At 44.4% G+C, this 25091-nt stretch overlaps 2 protein-coding genes across 2 annotated transcripts; both read right to left on the bottom strand.

Annotated features, from left to right (window-relative positions):
- Positions 1-400: 400 nt before the first annotated feature.
- On the bottom strand, positions 401-18863 carry dcdc2c (doublecortin domain containing 2C; the record flags this gene model as incomplete). The annotated part of the gene is made up of 10 exons (XM_083632988.1): positions 401-504; positions 4874-4997; positions 6515-6615; positions 11863-11995; positions 14600-14663; positions 16739-16894; positions 17390-17521; positions 17671-17747; positions 18038-18089; positions 18586-18863. The coding sequence occupies 10 exons, from the start codon at positions 18861-18863 to the stop codon at positions 401-403; spliced, it is 1221 nt and encodes a 406-aa protein (XP_083489114.1).
- A 3614-nt stretch (positions 18864-22477) lies between these two features.
- On the bottom strand, positions 22478-25003 carry colec11 (collectin sub-family member 11; the record flags this gene model as incomplete). The annotated part of the gene is made up of 6 exons (XM_083632765.1): positions 22478-22887; positions 23071-23166; positions 23626-23679; positions 23772-23843; positions 24638-24709; positions 24871-25003. The coding sequence occupies 6 exons, from the start codon at positions 25001-25003 to the stop codon at positions 22478-22480; spliced, it is 837 nt and encodes a 278-aa protein (XP_083488891.1).
- Between the last annotated feature and the right edge of the window lie 88 nt (positions 25004-25091).

Here is a 25091-nt window from a genome sequence, read left to right on the forward strand (position 1 = left end):
TTCTGCCTTGTGCATCCAGTTCTGCCCTGAGCCTCCAGTTCTGCCCTGAGCATCCAGTTCTGCCCTGAGCCTCCAGTTCTGCCCTGAGCCTCCAGTTCTGCCCTGAGCCTCCAGTTCTGACCTGAACATCCAGTTCAGCCCTGAGCCTCCAGTTCTGCCCTGAGCATCCAGTTCTGCCCTGAGCATCCAGTTCTGCCTTGTGCATCCAGTTCTGCCCTGAGCCTCCAGTTCTGCCCTGAGCCTCCAGTTCAGCCCTGAGCATCCAGTTCTGCCCTGAGCCTCCAGTTCTGCCCTGAGCATCCAGTTCTGCCCTGAACATCCAGTTCTGCCCTGAGCCTCCAGTTCTGCCCTGAGCCTCCAGTTCAGCCCTGAGCCTCCAGTTCTGCCCTGAGCATCCAGTTCAGCCCTGAGCCTCCAGTTCTGCCCTGAGCCTCCAGTTCAGCCCTGAGCCTCCAGTTCTGCCTTTCATGTGTGGCATCTGCAGATCCACCGTGGCTCTGACAGCTAGGGAATATGTGGCATGATGCAGAACCATTCATACACACAGTGACTATAATATAATGTAATATGGACAGAAAAATGAGTATGTGGGTCTGGAGTGTGCACGTAATAAGATGCCGTGATTGATTTCAAACGCCCCCTACTGTGACCATTGCTATGCTGTGGGGAAAGCACTACAGTGTACAAGGCCGTATTTCTGTCCACGGAATTTCACAAAGACCTCTCGTGCTGTCAATATAGGCATAATTGAGAGAGAATACATGCATATGTGTGCATGGGTGTGCGCACGTGTATGTGAGAGATTACGCGTGCACGTACATGTGTGTGTGGTGTGTGTGTGTGTGTGTGTGTGTGTGTGTGTACTTTCTGAGATAGCATGAATTAAATGTGAGAGAGGTAGGGAGCCTGCTGTTAGCACACTAGCACAGGATGCAGTGATTTTCCTGGTGTCACACTGACATAGTGCACCGCAGATTGGAGGGCAGACAGTGATAACCACCTGCAGGGATTGGCGTCCCTCTCCATTTAGTCACCTTTGGAATTCTCTCCGGGGACAATACAGAATGCCTGGAGACTGTTGAATTGGCCTTGCTCCCAAAGCCTATGTTTTGCAGACAATTAGAGTGAAATTGCTGGAACCAAGTGCAAGGCACATTCCCCCACAACAAAGGAGAATGTCACGTTTACATCATCGCTACCGTTTGTATTTGATCACTATATTCTTCCTTTTTCCCCCCTATAATGAAATGTGTACAGCAGTACTCGGCCATATTTGTATTTTTCATAGGATGTGCGCTTCTCTATATCAATCAAATGAAAGTCAGACCATGGAATTCTAGTTAGAATGAGAAGTTGAGGGGAAAGAATTGACTTTCACAGTAACAAGGTAGCACTCCCTTCTACTGGCTGTCAGAGTGGGCCCAAATTACATACGACATGCGAAATGTAAAAAGTGTTGAATAATCCCAGGCTCTCAGCGTGGCGCACCTTGATGTGCAGGTGCCTTTAATACTACAATAAGTCATCTGAGATTGGGGAGGCAAAAAAACCCACTCAAGCAGATGGTCTCCATAAAGCAGGGCGGAAAGCTCTCCCAGATGTAGAGTGGTGGTTGTGGATCGGGTGACATGCGATGTGAGGGAGGAACTGGTAATGCAGAGTGTATTAGTGGTCTCTTTATGGGTGCATTAGGTTTAGCGGTGCTGTGGAGGGGAACGCGGGGGCCGCAGCCGCTGCTCCTGCCGGCAGTGAGCTACTACCAGGCTTTATGCTTTGATGAACCTACCCTTGAGAAACCGGGACATCCGTGACCGTATTTTGCAGACCTTAGAAGACACCACCTCCCTTTCAGCCTCCTGGAAAACATAAATCAGTTTCTCATATCATCATCTAGTCATATTCAATGCATATGCAGCCCTAATCACTAAATCTGTCAGGTTTCTTCCCTCGCGGTGATATATCAAACTCCTAATACTATAGTACATATGCAGTAAATCTCTGACAAAGGCTATGTTTCTTAAAATTCAAAGACAGTGCTGTGTGAAGCGGAGAGATTCACTTGAAAACAGATACACAGGGAGTAGAGTGTCAGTAGAGTTTAGGACGACTCTGCACTGACAGCTTCAGTGCATTCCAAAGTGTCTTCTTTCTCTGTAGCACTAAACAGCATCCCAGACAGGAAGCCAGAAGACATTTCCCCAGTTCATTGTCCCCGCTGAGGACCAGCAGAACATCTCAGTCTGATTAATGGCTGTACACTGTCTAATGAACAGTAATTGAATGGTATAATGCAGTAGGTTCTTAAAAGCCCAGAGGAATCGTCTTCCTCGGCCTAGCTCGCTGGAAAAGCAAGGCGGTGACATTGTCGAGAGTTGATTATAGTTGACCTTGCATGGGGAGAATAAGGCCTTTGAAATGGCTAACCTAAGCTTGGGGGAATAGGAGGCTGGAAAACAGCTGAAAGACAAATGAAATGGAATTGCATTGGAAAAGAATAGGAATGGATCAATGGGGCGGTCGATAACTATTCGATTTTTTATCACCAAATTCTTAAGAAGAGGAAGACAATTGATCAGACATCCCTAGTCGTATTGGCATTTCTAACAATATTAATTAAGAAAAAATGCTTAGCTGACTGGTTGATAAATCAGCCAATATTGTTAAATCAAAACAAATGATAGTTGTAAACACAATATCACACCGGCTAGTGCAAGTCTACCCTTGTCCACATTTCCTCCACTCAAAATATATGACGTCTGCCACGGAGGCGTAGCCATGCTTGTGAAATCAATCAGCACCTTAACAGAGTACGCTCCAAAGGAAAAGCCAACCTTCACAAAACCCAACAAAAGTCAGTCAACTGATTATAAGAAAACCTTTGATAAATGTGCACCAGGCTCTAGCCTTCTCTCCTCCACTCCCTTCCACTGAGATAGCCGGCTTTCACTCCCAGCGGACATCTCCACTTGGCAGACATGCTGAATCTCGTTATTCTTTATTTGGTCTGGACCACACAGGTCAATATCACACACACTACCTCACCGGCGCACTGTCTCTAACTGTATTCACTATTTAAATTCAATGCAATAAATCATTTAAAGCTTTGGCTGAAAATGTAATCATGTAATTGACTTCGGTCATCAATATCTATATATATATATATATATACATATATATATACACAGCACAAACGGGCATTTCACAAGCACGCGTGATGAGCAAAGTGGGAGGAAATCTATCCAAACTCAGTTCAAAGTATGAGTCATAGCATTGCACATATCTCTCATTACCATTCGCAGCCATTTAAATGATGAGGTTGGCGACAACGAGACAGCAACAGTCTGTTTGGCCTGAAAGGAGAGCTGGCAGAATGAGCGTGAGTGATGGTTCCGCTTCGAGTTAGCCAAGAAATGTGAGTTAAGCTTAAACTGCAGCACCATCACTTCTGATCTGACAACTGCTTTCATAAATATAATCCCCAATAAAACACTGACGAGCATCAAATGGAGCTGCTGCATAGCTCCTTCACTGGCCTACCTGTAAATACTACAGAGGTGGCACATTGTGTATGTACGATTACCACCAGAACTTGCTTTACTTTACGGGGGCTAACTAACTGTCTTTTCCATAGCTCACATGAGTCACCATATATCCTCACATTTAGTGCTGACACAAATCAAAGTATTGTACTTAAGTTGAGTTTTATCTGCTCAGTCCAGTTTAAGATCTTTCCTGGCACTACATTTCACTTTTTTTCCCCCAACTTCACTCTGGATAGCTTGCTCCCAAAACCATAACTTCTCCTTATGTCACTCATTCTTAGCTGACAAATCCAAAACTATTTGGCAATGTGATGATTATTGCTTAAAGTAGCTGAGTTCGTACCCTGAATTATCATTATTGTCCATTATCTAATGGTCATTCCCTCCAATCCATAGCCATTCTGAATCAGCAATATTCATGTATGACTAAAAGCGATAAGTAATGAATTAAGCTATTGATGAGGTCCTTAACCAGGGTCATAACTGGCCCCCTGAAGTCAATAATTATCCCGATAAGAATATCTTTATTGCAAAAGCGCATACGGCAGCAAAATCATCACCACACCAAAACATTCCCCTATGGTGTAATTGCCACTGCTTGAAATTATAGTTTTCATTAAAACGAAATGTTCAAGGTTATTGATTGCTTAAATAAGACTCAATATCTTCTCATTTCAAAGCCGAATGAAATTGCTCGGAATAGTAATATCACCAAACTATTGTGTACGTTCATCACAGTTATGGGGCTTCATATCGCTGTCCCTCGAGGATTATTAGAGCAAAATAAGTATATTTAAATGAGTGTAATTTCTAGGAAGCACACATCCATGCAGAAACATCTGTATACACAGCTCTGCCCCAATTCATCACTGTGAACACGCGTAATAACCCCGAGTAAAGGACAGACATCAACCACACACTCATGGAGCGCTCGTCTAATAACAAAGACACACTGTTATTTGCCATGCTAAGCTTAATGCAGTAGAGTCCTTCCGTGCATCCATATCTACATGCACTGTATAGCTGCAGCCAAGCCATCCTCTATAAGCTCTTCCGTCTTATGAGGTTGTACCTGGGGCTCAGTTGGCTTTGGTCCTACTACATCTCTAGGATTGGTAGTGTGTCTGGTGGCCTTTACTGAATCTCCTGGTCCTGAAGAAAGGATGAACTAACAAATACACAGCAGGAAACACAGAGAGACAGAAAAACAGGGACAACACGTTACATAAAATGGAGGTTGCTGGAAGCAGGTCATCATTGCATTTGCATGTAGCTTAAACATTCCATGAAACATGAAACTTGGAACGGTGTGAAAATGATAATAGGTGTACCTACATCCCTCTGCGGTGGGCCGTCTGAGCCTCGACGTCTGAGGGAGGTCTTGCATCGGTCGCCACTGCAACACAGCCCAATCGGCCCGTGCTCAATCTCCTCTTCAACCACCTTGGCCTCAACCTGCAGAGATCCAAAGACGATGGGATTTCAAGCAAGACACCCCAACTTCAACTCACTTCCTGTAATTTTGTCACTTTTTGTCATGGGTTTTGCCCATGGTTTTAGGAGACTTTCGGCAGGTCTGAGTCTATTGGAGTCAATGGGAGAAGTGAACGTGATCTCAGATTATGACAGATTCTTTCGCCCCCATAGCCCCATAGCCCCCATTTTCTGAAGCCACATATCTTCTGAACATTCTGACACTAAAATGGCATTTTCCAGACAAACAGATCAGGAGAAAATTAAAATAGTTCAAGACCTGTGTCTGTCTCAGCAACACACTCTCGTGAGATTTGGCAACAGGAACTCACGTTGGCAGGGAGCGATTAGCTAAAGCTACATGTGAAGTTAGTTGATATAGTAGTTAAATCTGTGGTTGGAAAAAATATTTTTTTAATCAAATATCTTAGTTACAACTATATTGAGCTAACAAGGGGCAGCTTTGTGTTTATATGTCTGGTGTGTGTGTGGAGTTTGGGAACTCACAATCTCTATTTCAAGTTAGCTTGCTAGCTCAGCACTAAGCCCGCGTCACCAGGCACAGTCCTCTCACAACACTTCAGGGGAGAGGTGACCACGTGACCATTTAGGAGACTTGCTAGTACCATTTGTTAGAAATGGTGGCGCCTGCGGTGACACATCTCTATAATCGAGTATCTCTGGAAGATCTCCCTTGCTTGTATTGATTTTTTTTTTCAGATTTCCCCCCGATTTTCTCCCCAATTGTACTTGGCCAATTCCCCCGGCTGCCCCGGTCACTGCCCCACCCCCTCTGCCGATCTGGGAAGAGCCATAGACACACACATGCTTCCTCCGATACATGTGCAGTTGCCAGCTGTTTCTTTTCACCCAACAGCGGGGAGCTTCACCGGCAGGACGTAGCATGTGGGAGGATCAGGTTATTCCCACCAGTTCCCTTCCGCCCCGAACAGGCGCCTCGACCAACCAGAGGAGGTGCTACTGCACTGCTGTATTGATTTGACAAAGAAAATATATATTTACGTATCGTGTTCTACGGCGTGTTCATGAGTCTTGTTCTGTGCGGCAAGTGACAGTAGCCTACACTTAGAGTGATCTGCAATTGTGTTTGAAGGTGAAAAACAGACATAGACATTTCCCCGCTCATATATTCCCATGTGCATATTTACATCAAATCTAAACACCTTATTTGCATTTTTGTTAGCATGTCATGATGTTTGTCACTTTGACATATTTGGTTGTCTCCAATGTTAGCAGGCTGTAAATGATGAGAAGTGATAAGTTTGTAGTATGCAGCATTGCTGGCAAGATAGCTATAATCAGTGAACTTGCCACTACCCTAGTGGCCCATGTTCATCTACAGTATAATGATGACGCTTATGGTGTTTTTAGACTGGGATAAACTGTCACTCTGTGCCTGGGGAACAGGCCCAGCCCCCAGCCTGTTTCAAGATCATGCTAAAGACCTCAGCAGAGTCCAGGATGGGGTTGTGTTTTACCTGATCAATTGGCAGGTCCACCTTCAACTGGTGATCTTCCTCCACCTCTGCTGCTCCCGCCATCTCCACCCTTTTGTTTTTTGCATTGAACATGCTGCCCTCTGAGAAAAATGATTAATCACAATTACCTCATCTCTCCTTCTTCTGCTTCTCTCTCTCTCTGGGCCTCCATCCCTCACTGCCATCCTATCCTCTCCCTCTTCCTCTACTGTCCATCCCTCACTGCCGTCCTATCCTCTCCCTCTTCCTCTACTGTTCAACTTCAGGAGAGATCAATGATGCTGTCAAGCCATTTATTTATTTAGAGTGGTCGCACGGACCTAAGGGTTACGACAAGCCACGGCTCCCCAGCCACAAGTATGGCCAGCCTGCGTGAACTTACATTCTGGGGTTAGTTCCTGACAGTCACACGCTGCTCTTGATGCATGTGTGGGGAATACGCTGCACAACAACGTTAGCCTGTCTTCTCCTCGTAAACCAAATCCTATTTGTCTGTGGTTGCTCGTTCTGAGACAAGGGGAATGTAAATAATGAAACACAATATTGGACTTGAATCCACTCCAATATGATTAAGTAATTTGATTTCAATAATAAATAAGGTACCATGGTAGAATAATCAGTGATTAGACAAATGAACAATGTAAGAAAAATACATTTGGTTCATAAATGTGGTTCAAAAAGGGAATTATACATTCACAAATCTTTTTGACTTTAATCTGTTGTGTTTTGCAGACAAAGATGCCTGTAGGGCTTTTCACGGCCCTCTCAAGTTCAAAAAGAAGGCAAAATGATGAAAGTGATGCGCTGCCAAAAGCTCTGCTCCTGCACTGGATGATGCTTGATGCCAACAGGAGTCAGGGCTACCGGCTCTGAAAAGCCCAGTGATGACGGCAAAGAGGAGGCTATGGACTTTATCTCGCTAACTCTTGGGCCTTTAGTAATGAGTTATGGGGAGGGGGCCTGCCATGGGGTGCGATCACGTGTCCAAAAAGTGGCCACAGATGTGAGGAAGATCACTCTCTCAGCTAGCAGTAGCTGCAGACAGCCAGCTGCTGTTCCATTCTACTGTGAACCCCAGATGAGAGGAGGAAATTCAAGGACAGCTAGCTTGGTGCAATGTATGAAATGATGTGAGGTTACAGGTTACAAACAAGCAGCACCCTCGTGCTGTCACAAACATCACCTTGTGACATCACCTTGGGTTCCAGAAGAGAAGTTCACCATTCATTTTTCTCCATCACTACTTAGTCCACTCGAAACATCCTTATTTAAAGTTTTAAGCCTGGAACCAAGGCCAACCGGCCAGCTAGAGAATCGTGACGATAAAACATTTGATTGAGTTGAAAAAACATTGAAAAAAGGAAAGGAAAAAGAGTGCTGGGTACAAGAGTGTGTACATTATATCATACAGTAAGAGTGAAGGAACTACTCATATCATCCCATAATCCATTATAGCATTTCCGGCCAATCAGATTAGCCAGAGAGAGAACAGTCAGAGAGAGAAATAAGTGCAGGCCACCAATCACAGATGATCATACAGCAAGCTCCACCAATCAAAGACGTCGATATCACATGTAGTGTAGTACTTCTCCATGAAATCAAATAAGAAATGTTTAAAAACAAACAAGGAGGATATCCTACAGATTTGTGGCTTCTACAAGAAGCTATACTATTGTTACACAACTAGCTCACCTGTGGTAAGTCTACCTTGGGTGGTTATGACATTATGGCTAATAATCTAAATCTCACTGCAGAATATGAACGGGGAAATACTCTTCTGGAACCGAGGTGTCACGTGACTGTTGAGCTCTATAGCTAATTTAAAGAAAAATCAGTTTTTCTTCATGTTCCTACAGTTGGATGTCTGAGCTTCACTGTGCAGGAATGATGTCTGTGCAGAGTTTGACACTAGAAGGCTGTTTCCACAATCATCTGCTGAAAGTGGAAAGTTTCTCTGAGCTCACTGCAAAGGCCGTTTTCAACAAGCAAGATTCGTACATCACGAATCTTGGAGCCAATCCCGGGCCAGTATTCAGCAATTAAAGCCCCAACACATTCTCACTCCCAACTCCTCATATACTGCAGATCGATTGGGTCAGGAAACCTTGTCGTCACTTTGTCACGAGTGAGAATGTGTTGAAATCCTGTGTTGTATGCTGTGATTGGCTAGTTATGTTTTAGATCACTCTGATTGGTTGCTTTGGATTTTTAAATGAGGGGAAGTCATTTTAAGGATTTTAATAAGATAATTTAACCTTTTTGTGGGGAAAAACTATCAGACACAAATTATTATTCAAAGTGGAGTATTTTATCCACCTTACTTCTAGATGGCATGATGCCTTACGTGAAATATGGGTGCTTCTTCCGGTGTGATCCTGCTCCTGCTCTCGCCAAGCTGTGTGAGAACCAAGATGGCAGCGGCCAAAATGCCAGACCGGAGGCTTCAAAACGGGAGTCCACAAAGCAATGGGTGACGTCACGGCAGCTACGTCCATATTTTACAGTCTATGGTTTCAAACCGTTGCAATGATGTCATGCAATGATGTCATGCAATGATGTCATGCTACCTCTGGCGCAGGATGTGCTGCTCAAGTCGGGGCCTTGTGTTATTGTGCACTGAAGGTAAACAGCCACCCATGAAACAACAACTATTGAATAACTGTGTGGCAGCGGCAGAGGCAATCACTGTGTATTGATGTTATATATCATTTTGAAACTGTGTAACTGCTGTAATGCTTAAACCCATCAGTCTAAAAGATCGCATTTTGTCAGCTTTATGATCATTCCTCTGTGTTATTGTGATGAATAACTTATTACCATTTTGATTCCCCCATCATGAGAAAATGGGAGCATTTTGTTTTTCCCCACATAGTTAACGAGGCTTTCTGGATGCATATTCAACTAAATGGCCTGATTGAATTCATCTATGATTTAAGAGCCCTTGACGGTGTTTGAAGTCTTGTTCTGTTTAATATTCAAAGAAAAGAGTTGTGCTCTTTCAAAGAGCAGGGAGCCGTGTTCCCCTGATGTGGGTTAACTTTGGAGAACAGGTTGTGAATCCAAAGAAAGCTCTTTGTGTGCCAACTGTAGCGTTTCTCTCTGTTCACTAGTACACACACTAGAACTATATTACAAAGGATTTCACATAGCAACATAAGAACAGATGTGACTGATACACCCACATTGTACTGATACACCCACAGTGTAAAGGTCCTTACTCCTTGCACACCGGGAGCGTTTTTAATTCGCACGTCAATCATATTTTTCGAACCTATATCAGTCAATACAAGCGTGCATACCAACAGCGAAGCATCGTTGAGCGTTATTGCGGTGTTCATTTTTTCGGACACGGTCGATTTTTCAGAAATTTGCATCCGACGTGTACACATCTGTTGCTGTGATTGACAGGTGGGTCAAAATTCAGCACTACCGCAGGTCCTACTGTATGTACCTTCAGCTGTTAGACTTTTTAATACACAATAGCACAACATAATGTAGCACAGTGTTGGGGTCTCTATAGTCTCTCCCCAGACTCAAATATTACGTTGAATCGCTGCGCTCCGCATACTACATAAGTGAGTCTGTGCCACTTCACAGCCACTGCTGGTTTTTGAAGGCGGGTTGAAATTTAATGAGTGACAGGTCGTAGCACCGATGAGAGAGAGGTTTGAAAAATGGGCTGCGCCTCCCGTGTCGTCTGATCGCAAAGTCGTTACTGATTGGGGAAGACTGAATCCACCAGTGGCATATCACTGGCCAAGAGAACGGTTCCCTCCCATAACCAGCCAGCTGAGATAAAGTGTCCCAGACCCAGAGAGAGCTCTGCAGCATGCAGTAACGTAGTGTATCAGCATATGAACTCTCATGGGTCTGGCGTTGAGACTAGGGTCTCTACTACTGCCATTATTATTCTATTAGTAATTATTATTATTATTAGTATTATTATTGTTATTAATATTAATATTATTATTATTATTATTATGCTGCTGGATACTTTGCACTACATAACTCATGTTAGATCATATGTGCTATAGCGTCTGCCTCCCATGCCAGAGGTTCCCATTTCGATCCCCAACTGCGGGGGGAAATAACGCGCGTCTCCATCCGCTGCTATTATGCGTATTATAGAGCTGTCAATCACCTTGTGTTTGAGGCTGTCTGCCTCTGCTGCTAGACCCGATACATGCACAGGCAGGCAGCGACCACACATCTACGTTATTAACTGAAAGTTTCTTGATTATCTACTGTCTGCAGCAAGCATAACGTTATAATCCACGGAGCAATTCCAGAAGTGAGTCACATTAATCCCAGTCTTCTGTTTAAAGGGACAGCTCACCCTAAAATCCAAAATACATATATTCCCTCTCACCTGCAGTGCTATTTATCCATCTGTATCGTTTTGTGTTAGTTGCCTGAGTTTTTGAGATATTGGCCGCAGAGTTTCTGCCTTCTCTCCAACACAATGGAACTGGATGGCACTCGGCTTGTGGTGCTCAAAGTGCCAAAGAAATAAATTTGATAAACTCAACAGCAATGTCTCTTTCCAGAAATCATGCCCCGGTTACTCAAGATAATCCACAGACCTTGTTATGAGCTGTTTCATGTAGGAACTATTTCCTTTTGACCGAACTACACCCGCTAGCTGCTAGCTAGTTTCCTACATGAGACTGCTCACAACAAAGTCTGTGCATTATCTTAAGCAACTGGGTCATGATTTCTGGAAAGAGACATTTGCTGTTGAGTTTTTCAAATGTATTTCTTTTTTGGTGCTGCGAGCACTACAAGCCGAGTGCCATCCAGTTCCATTGTATGGGAGAGAAGGCAGCCGTTTCTACTGCCGATATCTCCAAAAACTCAGGTAACTAACCCAAAATGATATAGATGGATAAATAGCACTGCAGGTGAGAGGAAAAATATGCATTTTGGATTTTAGGCTGAGCTGTCCCTTTAAACAAACACACCACATACACATATTTATCATTATTTACCTTACAAGTGTAGCCCTATTTAGTGTAGCTGCGCTGACATGTCAACATGAAACTGTGTGGTTTTTGAATGGAGAGACGATGCAGGTTCACTTCATCTGTTTCCACTGCATTTATCACATTACCTTTTATCGATACGGCCAACTTTTCCACCTCCCCCAAGCGTGATTTTTTTTTGGTGATATTTGGAGGTTTTTCGCATTTTGCAGAATTTCCACTCAGTTTTTTTCTATGCGCAAATTGAAAATTTGCATAAAAACAGGTGGATGGAAACCCAACTAGTGTGAAGAGAGTGAAAGAGACAGAGAGCGAGCGAGAGAGAGAGAGAGAGAGAGAAGGCTTCTATAGAATGGCTGTGCTTACCCCCTGTTGAGAGGAGAAGTGGGATGGTGGACACCTGCCTCTGTTGCTTGGCTCTGTCTGGCTTGGCTGTGTGTTTCTTCCTCTGGCCCCTGGCTGTGTGCTCCAGGTCCTCTCTCAAGCCTGTGTGAGCAAACTACACACACAGACAACAGAAGAAGAAAGAGGGGGCACAGATTAAAGCATATTTCCACCCATTTCTCAGTGATGCATCATCATTCAATCTTTGCTGTTGTTGTGTAAAGAGAGGAAAAAGACAAAACACGGTGGGGTTACATACTGTGTACGAGCTGTCCAACAAAACTTCAACCCCTTTTTTTTACATTTTCCATTGACCTCCATTTTTCATGAGCTGATATGCTTTGCAGCTCCCCCGTGACTCCTCCCACTGTATTGAATTCATCTGGTTCCAATACATCCCCTGCACAACCTATCAATCACTGGGGAGCGTGGCAAACTAATCATTTATTGATGAAATGGGCCAGCCATGAATTTCTAACTGCATTTGTCTTATTTATCAAGCCAGATCAAACAATGAAAATCCAAACAAGCTTAAAGGGAAAGGGAGGGAGTCGCAGGGAATAACTTATTCTCCAGCAGGAGACGGCAGACGCTTATTGATGGAGAGGGGGAGAAAAGAGAGGCTTGGGACTTAGTGGCATGGCGGGAGAGCGAAGGAACGAGAGAGAGAGAGAGGGAGAGAGAGTGAGAGAGAGAGGGGGGGAGAGAAAGAGGAAGAGGGAGAGGGAGAGAGAGGGAGAGCGAGAGATGGAGAGAAAGAGAGAGAGGGAGCGAGAGAGGAAGAGGGAGAGAGAGGGAGAGCGGGAGAGGAAGGAGCGAGAAGGAGAGAAAGAGAGAGAGGGAGTGGGAGAGGAAGAGAAAGAGAGAGCGAGAGAGGAAGAGGGAGAAAGAGAGAGAAAGGAAGAGGGAGAGAGAGCGAGAAAGGAAGAGGGAGAGAGAGAGCGAGAGCGAGAGATGGAGAGAAAGAGAGAGAGGGAGCGAGAGAGGAAGAGGGAGAGCAAGAGAGGGAGAGAAATTGAGAGAGGGAGCGAGAGAGGAAGAGGGAGAGAGAGAGAGAGGGAGAATGGGAGAGGAAGGAGAGAGAGGGAGAGAAAGAGAGAGAGAGAGAGAGCGAGAGAGGAAGATGGAGAAAGACAGAGAGAGGAAGAGGGAGAAAGAGAGAGAGAGGAAGAGGGAGCACTGTGGAGATGAGTTCAGAGTGATGTTCAGACAGCAGGGTACACATCTGAATTAATGCTTCCACAAAAGGCAATTTTCTCCTCACAGGCTGCTCATCCCCTCTGTAGGTAGCAAGGTGGGGTATGTCTCCCTCTGAGAGAATGAGTCAGAGAGAGAGAGGGGGGGTGAGAGAGGAGGTGAGAGAGAGAGAGGGGGTGTGAGAGAGAGAGAGAGGAGGGAGAGAGGAGGTGAGAGAGAGGAGAGAGGGGTGTGAGAGAGAGAGAGGAAAGTGAGAGAGAGCAGGCAAGAGGAGAGGGGGTGAGAGAGAGAGGAGAGGAAGAGAGAGGGGTGAGAGAGACAGAGGGGGTGAGAGAGAGAGGAGAGGGAGAGAGGGGTGAGAGATGGGGGAGAGGAGAGGGGGTGAGAGAGAGGAGAGGAAGAGAGAGGGGTGGGAGAGGGGGGGAGAGGAGAGGAAGAGAGAGGGGTGAAAGAGACAGAGGGGGTGAGAGAGGGAGGAGAGGAAGAGAGAGGGGTGAGAGAGACAGAGGGGGTGAGAGAGAGGAGAGAGGGGTGAGAGAGACAGAGGGGGTGAGAGAGGGAGGAGCGGGAGAGAGACAGAGGGTGTGAGAGAAAGAACTACAGTACAGAGCTCTTTACTGCAGCTGCCTGGCTGAATCCCTGGGCAGGCTCGGGGGAGAGTGTAGTGATCTCAGGCTTCCACCAGAATACACTTCTGGCAGTGGTGTTTGCAAGCTCACTAACATGGAGTCCAGGGAATAGCAGTGTTGTTTCTTCACTTGTTTGCTTTCTTTAATGCAGAGGCAAAGTCTTGTTGATATGCTTTTGAATGTATACAGCCATTGGTGGGCCGAGGGAGGGAAATAAAACAACAAAAGAAGAGTGAAGTTTGCCTGCTACATTGAGCGGAGGGAGGGTTGAAACAGAGTTCACGGCGCTGTAGTGTCCACAGCCATAAGATCAAAGGCAAAAGCACAGTGGCACTGTAGCAATGGCGTGCTGTTAATTCCATTTCCATAACCTCAGTTTGCCTGTGAGTGATGTTCAAAATCAAATTCAAAATTCATCAAGGAAATCAAAAGTTGGACAGTTGTTTTTTTCCGGTGTGTTATCGCCTGTTGGAAAGATGTAAATATAGTTCTTATTTATATCAACAAAGTGAAATGAGACTGCCTCACTCAGGGAGAGAGTGGTGTGGAGGGTGGAGGAGGGGAGAAAGCAGAGCTGGGAGAGCAGAGCACAGTGAAAAACTGGAAAGCCGGCAGTGGAAAAGCTGAGGTCATCGTGCCTCCCGTTCTGCATTACATATCTACAGTACCATGTCCTGTGGGGGCAGACCACTGTGTCTATCAGGAGGCCCCAGAGACAGAGAGGGAGAGGGGGGGGGGGGGGAGTGCTAGTCTGAGGCCCGGGCAGCCAGTAATCTCTGGCCCTCTCCAGTGGTGGAGAACAGGGAGTCAACAAGAGGACAGTGTGATACGATAGCCAGGGGAAAAGCCAGGGGTCCCATCCAACAGGGCCAGCCAGCCTGCAGCCACAGTACAGCGGCGGTGGTATCAGAAGGAGCCACTCCCTGCTGGCCCTGGAGCTGGCTGCTGGCAGACATGCTGGCAGCAGCCAGGGGAGAGCGTCTTCCATGGGGCATTGCCACTTCCCAGTGACATCATCCAGGAAGAACAGAGGAGCAGGGAGCAGCAGCAAGTCATGGCTGATGTCAGGGGAGTGCCGCTACAAGCCATTATTAGTCTGCTTCTCTGGGCTGTTTTCACACAACGCGTGGTGTGTGAAGTACAAAGTGAGGCACTACTAGTCGACACTGCTCAAAATGAATAATATGAAGTACTTTGCTTTGATACCCACCATTATTCTCTTTCCCTTCCTCTGTCTCTCTGCCTCCCTCTCTCCACTATTCATCTTCTCTTTATGCGATGTACCTTCAGTGTTTCTACCTCATCACTGCGAACACCTAACTCAGCATCTCTGCAGTACGCTTGCTTCCAGTGGGAACATGGTGTGCAGGGGAGGTTCAATATCACACTCTGTGGAGCCGTCAGTTCAGACTCCAGTGGTTTGCTGCTCCAGACCCAGATGTCCTATTCAGCGGCGCAGCCACGCTCTGCCGCCGCAGGCACCGGCAGGACAGAGACATGCAGACATGCAGCGTTCCCACACAGCCAGGTTTGCACAGCAAGGTTACATTTTACACCGCCTCGGCGGGCGCGTTACTGCATCTTTTTACAGGCGTTTCAAACCAGAGCGCTGTTGTTTTGTGAGGTCAAACTGAAATTAATGACGGACATGACCCTATAAATGTGTGTGTAATCAGGAAGCTAAACAGCTGACAGATCAAGCCAGACTGAGCAATTTTCCTCACATGTGTCTTTCCCCCCTGAAAGGTCCTTATTAACTGGTCAAATCATGTTTACAAATTCATGAGGGATCAGACGACGAGGCAAAGTGAGTAAAGTGTGGCAGCATCATATCCAGTGAATGGCTAATGCTACAATGAGCCGCTTGATTAAAAAAAATATATAGCCATAGCTCTGTCTCTGTCTCCACCTCATGGTACTACATGAAATGGCAACGACCGAGTTCACTGATGGTCTTAGTAGTCAAGGTAGCAATTCAGAAGGGGTAAAATGTGTTTTAATGATGTTAATGTGTCAGACTAAAAGAACCTCAATTACTGTAAGCAAAATTTGAAAATTATGCTGTTTTCCATCCATTCAAAATGGGGAAATTTTATATTACTAAATAAAAACATATGTTCGTCTTATTTCTGTAATGTCCAGAAACACCTGGGGTTAAGGCCAGGGGCATTTTTCTCCATCTGGAAAAATTGGCATCTGCCACAGCATTGTCATCTTTCATGGTTAGAAGAATCAGATGTCAGACACGTCTCTCACAGGGGGGCCCTATCTCCACCTCAACCTGCTGAGTGGGCATGTTCTGGTCTCCACTGTGTGTATTCGGTGCTCATCTCAGGCCCACAGCAGTGCAATCCTCATATGGATTCAAAGCATTTCACTGTCTACTTAATCACAATACAAATTGTCCCGCTTCTGGTTTGAATGAGAGATTTTTTTTCCGTCTTTCTTTCCAGTCAGTGGAGTCCCCCTGGTGCATATGTTCTGTCTATGAGGCTCACTGCACTTGATCAAGTGGGCCAGCCTGTCTCTGTGGGGATTACCCATCAAAGTGGAAAGCAACGGTAACTCAATGCCTCCCGCAGACAGTGATTGATGATACCACCGTTTCATAACGAATTGCACCCCCACAACAAGCCTCACATGTGGGAAATGTTAATTGAAATGCTGTGTGTGCAAAGATACGCTTTTCAACTGTGATACTACCAAGGTGTTAGAGCAATGTACTCCTACTGTAAACTAGTGGGAATTTAGGGGTGGGTGGGCGCAACAATTTAGCATAGCACAAGAAAGTGAACAACCATATGGCGAAACTCAACACACAACTCGGGAGCGTTATTACTCACCACATCTTTCGCATGTCTTGTCTTTCTAATAGAAGGCAGGTTGTCTTGGCTGATGCTGCAGAAAATAAAATCCAAACCGGAATGACACATTTTCTCTTTCTTTTTCAAACTAATATATTAATCCAATATTCATTGATTAAGTGTAGATGAAAATCGTATTTAATTGGGCAGAAATGGTCTGTCTCATACCCCTGAATCATGCTGCTGTTCCTGACGATATCCCTGCTGGGCACCCAGTGGTTGTATGGCAGGGCTCGAAACTTATGTGCGCCGACAGCCACATAGTACTGGTTGTTCTTCAGCTCAAAGGGGCCGCGTAGAGGACATCCATCTAATGTGCAAAGCCTGCGAATTTAAATAGAAAGTCATATCAATTGGAGCAATGCTTTGTCGCTGCTTGAACTATGCTGAAAAAGATTCATACTCAGTAATAAGGGTACAATATCAATGTTTCACTCGCTGCACTCGTAGGACTGCAAATGTTCCTCCATTTACAGTATGTAATGAGGACATTGTTAAAATTTGAGTTTGTTTGAGTCATTTAATTTAAAGTAGAGAATTTTCTCAAATCCATGCTTTCTTACAGGCAATTTTCAGACACACTCCAGCCAGTGAGTCAGGACATCGAATCTGGACTTGGTCTTGATTGGCTCTGTTCACTCTAATCAATGTAAGTTTACAGCAGTGAACTGACACCCCCCACTGAAAGGCCTCCACTCTGCACCGAGCTCATTTTAATTACAGACCTGGGTATTGTCAACCGGTTAGGAGCCATACAGGTAGCCACTCATGAATAGATGAGTAAATCCAAACAACAAGGTCTCAGTTACTAAGTCATACCTGTACACGGCGCCAGTGCGAAGACGCACTTTATCCGTCACCATGGCCAAGACACTTTCCCAGGTGGCGAGCTTATACTTTGGGATCAGTATCCGAGCTGGAGGCACCAAGATCTCTCCGTTGGTAAAAACACTGTGAAATGTAACAACAGTACGTGAGACTCGGGCAGAGTGACGCATCATTTAGGCACGGAACAAATGATCAGGAAAAATACTCCTGCAACATTTTCCTTTTGACATTCAAGGTTGACTTTTGTATCCGGCTCAAATGTCAACACTCACTTGATAGTGCACGACTCATGCATAGCTCTCCTCCAGCGCGCAGGAACGAGTATTCTGCTGTGAACTACGGGTTGGATCTGAACATTTCCAAACAGGAGAGCAGAAAAATCCATGTGAGCCAGTGTGAAATAAGGAATGAGGTAGAATAAATGGCCTATGTATGATCATGAAACAGTGTCATAATGTCCTAAATGTCATGTGTGGCAGATAGTAGATGTGTTTATTGTCAGTCTGACACAGCCAGTGATTTATTAGGCTTCGACCACCCATTCAAAAAAGTATATTGAGGAATCCCCCAAGTCTTTAGCACCTGACAGGCTTAATTTAATGATTTTGGTTCAAGGGATTAAACACTAACTGATCTTACCTGTTCTTTTTTCTTTTTCTGTGGTTTCTTGGTTGTTGTTATTTCACAATATCTGCAAGGACGAAACAATCACAGAAATGACAAAACACAGTATAAGTGACTGAGTTATGATCTTTGTTTACTTAACAACAGCATGAGAAATATAGTAAATTGGTAAATTACGCTTTACGATGGTAGTATGGAACTGAAAGAAATGTAAAAATGGACATAAAGTTGTAAGAATCCAGGTCTGCAAAACACTGAAAAGGAAACTGCAACATATAGTTGATTGAGATGTGCAAAACAGAATTTAAATGTTTAAAATAGACCATTCAACACCTTTGAATTGAAGGCCTTCAGCTAACATACGTGTCCACATGCCATGGTGTCCACCCACCCCAGGATAAACAAACAATTGCTACAAAATGGTCGGTTGTAGATAGTGCTGCTGTCCGTGCTCAGTGTGCTGTCTATCTACTTTGTCAGAGCGTGGCTGCTGCTGCTGCAGGGTGTGTGTGCCCTGCATGGCGTGTTGCTAATCCATACATGTTTAATTACAGAGTACCTACTCAAGCTTTTTGAAGCGCTCTGCTCCGGCTGCAACATATACATTCCCGTGGTGCAAGTCGTCCAAACCCAGAACTCTGTGCCCTTGTCCGGGTGTGTACACCCTCCTCACAGCGCCGAAGGGAGATCCATGGAGCACCAGGCTCAAAGAGGTCAAAAAACTGTCAAAAGTTGGCACATGTCGCTGATTTACCACAGTCTTTCTCCCGGTAAAGAAAGCGTCCCCGTTCCTGTAGACAACTATTGTTTTTGTCGGAAGCAGGTGAAGGGCTCTCTCCATATTCAACAGGTCGTAGGCCTGTAGCTAGCAAACGGCGCCGCAGGGCTCTCAGGTTAAAAGTGGGTGTCAAAAGTCAGTCAACCAGATCCTGAGAGTGTTATAATGGGGCTGCGAGATATTTGATATGGAAACCAATTCGTTCACATGCGAGGGGATAGCGTGAAGAAACGTATCCGTCGTCGGTGTTGTTTTACCTGCTGCTGTGGTGGTCCTCATTGTGTTTTGGTTTGTGATAGGAAAACAAACGTTGGCTCACGTGGATGCTGTTGGGAGAAACAACACAACACAACACAACACAACACAACACACACACACACACACAACACACACACACACACACACACACACACACACACACACACACACACACACACACACACACACACACACACACACACACGAGAGAGAGAGAGAGAGAGAGAGAATGTAGGCCATCCAATTGGGGTTTCTCTCTCTCTCAATGTGATTTTTTTGTGACCCCCCCCCCCCCCCCCCCCCTCAGTAGTCCTTGTTGTGTAGGACTGTGGGCTAGCCCTAGATAATTCTGTAAAATCCTGACTCTTCAAGAACCCAAAGGTCTGCTGGAGATAGTCTGGCAAGTGAGACTGCAGTAGCCTGTGTACAGCACCCCCCCCCCCCAACACAAACCCATTCCCTAAGTAGGCTAAAATCAATTAAATTTAGATTTTCCTATGGTGGCAATAGAAATATTGTCAAATGCTTTTCACACATTTTCACCCATATGCACCCTATCTCCCATTTGCCATCCACTGTTCGCCACAGATTGTTTGGCAGCCCACTGCTAGACAGCGCTGTCCAAATTGTTTACCTCTGAGCAGAGGTAACCAGAGATTGCACCAACAATGGCACTAATGGCAACCTAATTGGTTTTTGCCAGACAACTCCTGGTCAATGAAATGCATAATTCATCCATGCATTAATTATTCATTTCTTAAGGGACTCGTGCTGAGCTTTATTAGGAGAGCTACATCATGCATATTCAAATTCTTCTGTCTTCGTAGGGGGAGGCAATACCATCTCAATTGGGATGGCCATCCTCACAAACAATACCAGCCGGGGCTGGAAAGACAAGCCCTATTAATCACACAAGTAAAGCATATTCGGAGGGGAAAATGTCATGCTAACTTCAGCTGTGTAATGTCTTGTTTTTGTCATTTAGGAAACATTACACTGACATATTATTAACAAGTACATTTGTTATTGTTGACTCTCTTGTGGTTAGACAGTAAATTATGTTTTAATTAATAATCACACCCAGGGAAATTGTCACTGCTAATTTGGCTCTGATCATGTAAAAATGAAAACAATGCCAGTTTTTATATAAATCCACCGTTCACACCATCAGAGTACATTTTACACTATTAGACAGATTTTGACACCTGTCCCAGAGCTATATCTGAAAATAATAATAATAATAATACTCTCCAATACTACTCAAAATTGTCACTGGAAACTACTTTCTATTTATTTGTGTTTGTCTGGAGTTGTATCTTCTTTGTCAGTGATGTTCTGGTAACTGTTATGTTTTGCTGACACCAAACAAATGACCACTGTCTGGTGAAATGAAGGGCCAGAGGGTAGCATGGGCTTGACACACTTTCAAACATATAATGACCAAAGCACACCAATCTGAGTTGAAAACATAAGCTTAGCTCATATATAATAAAACGTCACCTACTGTATATTTTTGGAATGTAACAACATAATATAAAGAAAAGACTAAACAATTAATTTTTACAATGCAATATTATCTTCATCCACTGGATGGCAGCTGTCTTACACTGTTCTGGGAGTCAAAGCACTGCAGATTCAGCGGCAGAAGATGCTGTACATAAATAAGTTATGCCAATATTATTGTGTGTTATACCTGTACAGTCTGTTAATGTGCATCCCTGAATGCCATGTGGCCAATACATGCATGACATAACCAAAAATTGAAATCAAAATATAATTTCTCAACTGGAACCTGTCATTTCATATTCTATGCCTGAAGTGCATTGCCCTCCATCCCTGGGGATCTGTCTTATATAGGCTGTAGATTTGTGTAGCTATGTGTACATAATGTATGTATGTATGTATGTATGTATGTATGTATATATGTATGTATGTATGTATGTATGTATGTATGAATGTATATATGTATGTATGTATGTATCATACATAATGTATGTATGTATGTATGTATGTATGTATGTATTTATGTATGTATGTAGCCTATGTATCTATGTACAGTATGTATGTACAGTATGTATGTGTGTGTGTGTGTGTGTGTGTGTGTGTGTACACGCACGTGTGTGTGTGTGCGTGTGTGTGTGTGTGTGTGTGTGTGTGTGTGTGTGTGTGTGTGTGTGTGTGTGTGTGTGTGTGTGTGTGTGTGTGTGTGTGTGTGTGTGTGTGTGTGTGTGTGTGTGTGTGTGTGTGTGTGTGTGTGTGTGTGTGTGTGTGTGTGTGTATGTATGTATGTTGCAACTTACTTCTTCTTCTTGGTATAGTAATGGTTGATTCTGTGGGGTGTAGTGGTAGATCTATTGCAGGGGTGTAGTGGTAAATACAGAGGTGGGTAAACTATCCAAGGTGAGTACTTTGCCCACCTTGTTTCCCCTCATTGATTGATACAGTTGATTTGAAAATAGGTGAATAAACTCTCTGCCTCATTTCAAAGAGGTGGGTAAACTGTGTACTTGCGTTTTACCCTCCACTACGCCCCTGATCTATTGTATCTTCTATGATTTACCATGTGTGTTTCTATGGGCTCTTGTGATTTTCCTTGCAGGCCTCAGGCCACAATATGGCTGATTGATTGTCAGATTGTTTCCTCCTGGCAGCCTCACTCTGATTGGTGACTGCTGAAGGCTGTTTGCTAAAGCAACAGAAAATACATGATGGTCGTGTTGTACTGATGATGGTCTCTGAGGACCGAACAGTTCACCTTTTCGTTCTCACTTCATCACTTTTTATTCATTATGCAGATACATTTTATTTTATTTTATTTTATTTTATTTTATTTTATTTTATTTTATTTTATTTTATTTTATTATTTTGTTTTTTGCTTTTTGTTTGCATCCAGAGAGCCTCCTCAGTTTTGTGTCAGCCTGTTTCTGTTTTCATTGGGTATTCTACAGTATGCATGACCAGACCTCTACATTGACTTGTTTTTACCTATAGTTTGTGAAGAATAGTGTTGCAAATAGTACTCAATAGATAGATTATAAGGAAAATAAATACATTGTGTCATGTGCTGTCTCTAACAGCAATAACTCACAAACTAAATTATATGAGATTAAGTGTATCCTTTAATAGCTTAAAAAACTGAAGAATGCTGCATGTGAGTTAAGAAAATAAATAGCTTCCTCTTATTGTAAGTTTCTATTAGCACAGGTACAGTATTATAGTAAGTAAAAGAGGAAAACATTCCATTGAAGTAAAAAAGGACCAGATAGTATTTTGCACAAGGTGCACGTCATTTTGTCATTCTATTTACAGATAGAAGATGGGACAAATGCTGTGCCTCACAGATGTTGTATGGTGCTTCAGCTCCTCTCATTTAAGACCTTTATCCATTTTTTCAGCTGCTCCTTCAAAGAGGACCGCACTCAAACACTGTCCTTGTCAAATTCACATACAAAGTACATGGTGGGGTGGCAAGCCACATCAGTCCACTCCCCAGAGGCCACCATCTCAGCACAGTCCTCATCATCGTAGGCGTTGTTGGGCTCCCCTTTCCTCCACTTGCTGAAGGTGGTCATGGGAGAGCGGTCCACGTATGCAAAGAGGCCCTCGCGGTCCAGGTCGTTAATGCCAATGTACACTCTGCTCAGGCCTGCTTCAGAAATGTAGGCCGCGATGGCCACGTTGGCCCCCTCATCCTTGGGCATGGCCAGGTGCCCTCCCCTCGTCTGGCAGTAGGCCTCAGCATCTGAGTAGCGCTTCTCCTCCTTCACCAACAGATAGACCTTACTGTCTGTCTCTTTTATGCCAGCAACAGCTGCAGGGGAGGGCAGTGCTGAAAAATGAGCACTTGTAGTTCTATAATTTGCCTTTGCAGTGATTTGAGGATAACATGTGAGGCAACGGCATAGATAAGGAAGACAAGTCAGACGGACCGTAACGTTGAACGGAATTACACGTCTAAAGATCATTTCAAAACAAGTACACGTGATAAACTGGGAGAATGCTAAAATCATACCATTTTTAATGAACTTCAGCTCAGAGGACATCTGGGCCACAAGGATGTCCATTTCTCCAATCATCTTCCTCAGTGGTGTGCACTCGCATGGAACACCTGATAAGGCAGAAATGTGGGAGAAGGCTGCATGGTTGTCTTCATCGACTCTCAGTTTAATTCTGCAACAACCCGTTTGACACAGTGAATACGAGGGATCAGCCGAGCAGCATTTTGGTAAACAAACCGCGTCACTGGGTGGCAACGGCAATGGAACCCTATGGAGCCCAAGTGGCGCGAGGCGTTAGCGTCTGACTCTAGTCAGTTAACTCTGTTTACATTTTAAAAACTGCGACAGTTCACACAACTTTAACACGGCATGCATATATTATACATCAAACTCTTGAGCTACTTCTGCTCTCACTCAGAATGTCAAAATATAAGCGATGTGATGTATAGTTTTTGAGATATTAACGTTTGTTTGGCACAACTCATACTATTAACTGCCGCGGGGTTCCACATTTCTGGGTGGCAAGTGATGTCACGCTGATTCGTCCTATAAGGATCTTTTTTTTTTACCTGGCTCTCCATTAGGGCCCATCAGACCTGGATCCCCCATATCTCCCTTTAAACCTGAGACAGGACATTTGAAATTATTAATCAAACATGAATCGTACACTATGTATTCGTAAACTGTATGTATAAGTTACGCATTTTACAATTACCTTTCATTCCAACTGGGCCCATTTTGCCATAACGTCCCATAATGCCTTTCTGTCCTTTAAGTCCAGTTTGGCCTAAGAAAACAGAGGGTGGTGATGAGAAGATTTTGCGATTATATTATTCTAGATTCTAGAAGAAAAGACAAATGCTGTGCAATATCAGTCCAACTAAACAACATTTCTGCAGTTATCTTGCATCAGGACCAAACATTGCAATTTCTCATCTGAATCACCACTATTTACCCTCTTTCCCTGACAGGCAGGGTGTCCATGTGCCCTGACCAACCAGAGGAGGCGCTAGTGCAGCGACCAGGACACATGATACCCCTAATCCTGCTTCCCACCCACAGACACAGCCAATTGTGCCTGTATGGATGCCCGACCAAGCCAGAGGTAACACGGGGGCTCGAACGTGCAACCTTTGTGTTTGTAGGCAGGGAATCTATCGCTGTACTACCTGGACGCCCAATCACCACTCAAATCCTCAGTCTGTGTAATCTTCTGTAGTATTATATTACAAGTGTGAGAACAGCCTTCACTCCTCATTAAGGTCTTCAGTAAACACTTGTCACCAGCAGTGGATCCTGCTATCGTTTCTCGTCCACCCTCTCACCCTGAATGTAAACACTCAGACATCTGTGGACTGCCTGGTAGTGATGTAACAGCCTCCTATCAGCCTGAGAAATGTGATCTTTACCCCACTACTCCTTATTTTAGCCAAGTGATTAGGGGGAGAAAACATGAGCATGACTTTGGGCATTTGGTGAACGTTTCCAATGGTAGATTCGCATTCTAAGAAAAATAGAATTTTAAATTGAAAAATCTAGATAGAAGGGGGGGGGGGGAGACATTCTGCAGTAAAACAATACCAATCTCTCCTAGAGGGCCAACTCTTCCTGGTCTCCCAGGTGCTCCTTTCACTCCTTTCTCTCCTGGTTCACCTTTTGCAGAAGAAGACAGAAGTAATTTTAGAATGCGACTCCAAGATACATCTGACGTGTTATGTATGGTGCGTGTGTGTGTGTGTGTGTGTGTGTGTGTGCACACGCACGCACACGCACACGCACACACACACGCACTAAAAACACATCAAATTTCATGCCTTTGAGTCCAGGGACAAGGATCTGAACTGAGCAGGGTTCTTCTGACAAGTGCTGTCCATAAGATGTCTGCAGCAGTATTGAAGCCAGCACAGAGATTAGTATCTCGGGCAGTAACAGCTTCTCTCCTCTCATCCTTCTACATGGGGTGGATGGTAGGCTACACTGGAGGAACACAGACAGAGATTGAGAGATTATAAATAATTCTGGTATGTTTTACAAG

The sequence above is a fragment of the Poromitra crassiceps genome, assembly GCF_964638095.1.
Source record: "Poromitra crassiceps genome assembly, chromosome: 3".
Lineage (NCBI taxonomy): Eukaryota > Metazoa > Chordata > Actinopteri > Beryciformes > Melamphaidae > Poromitra > Poromitra crassiceps.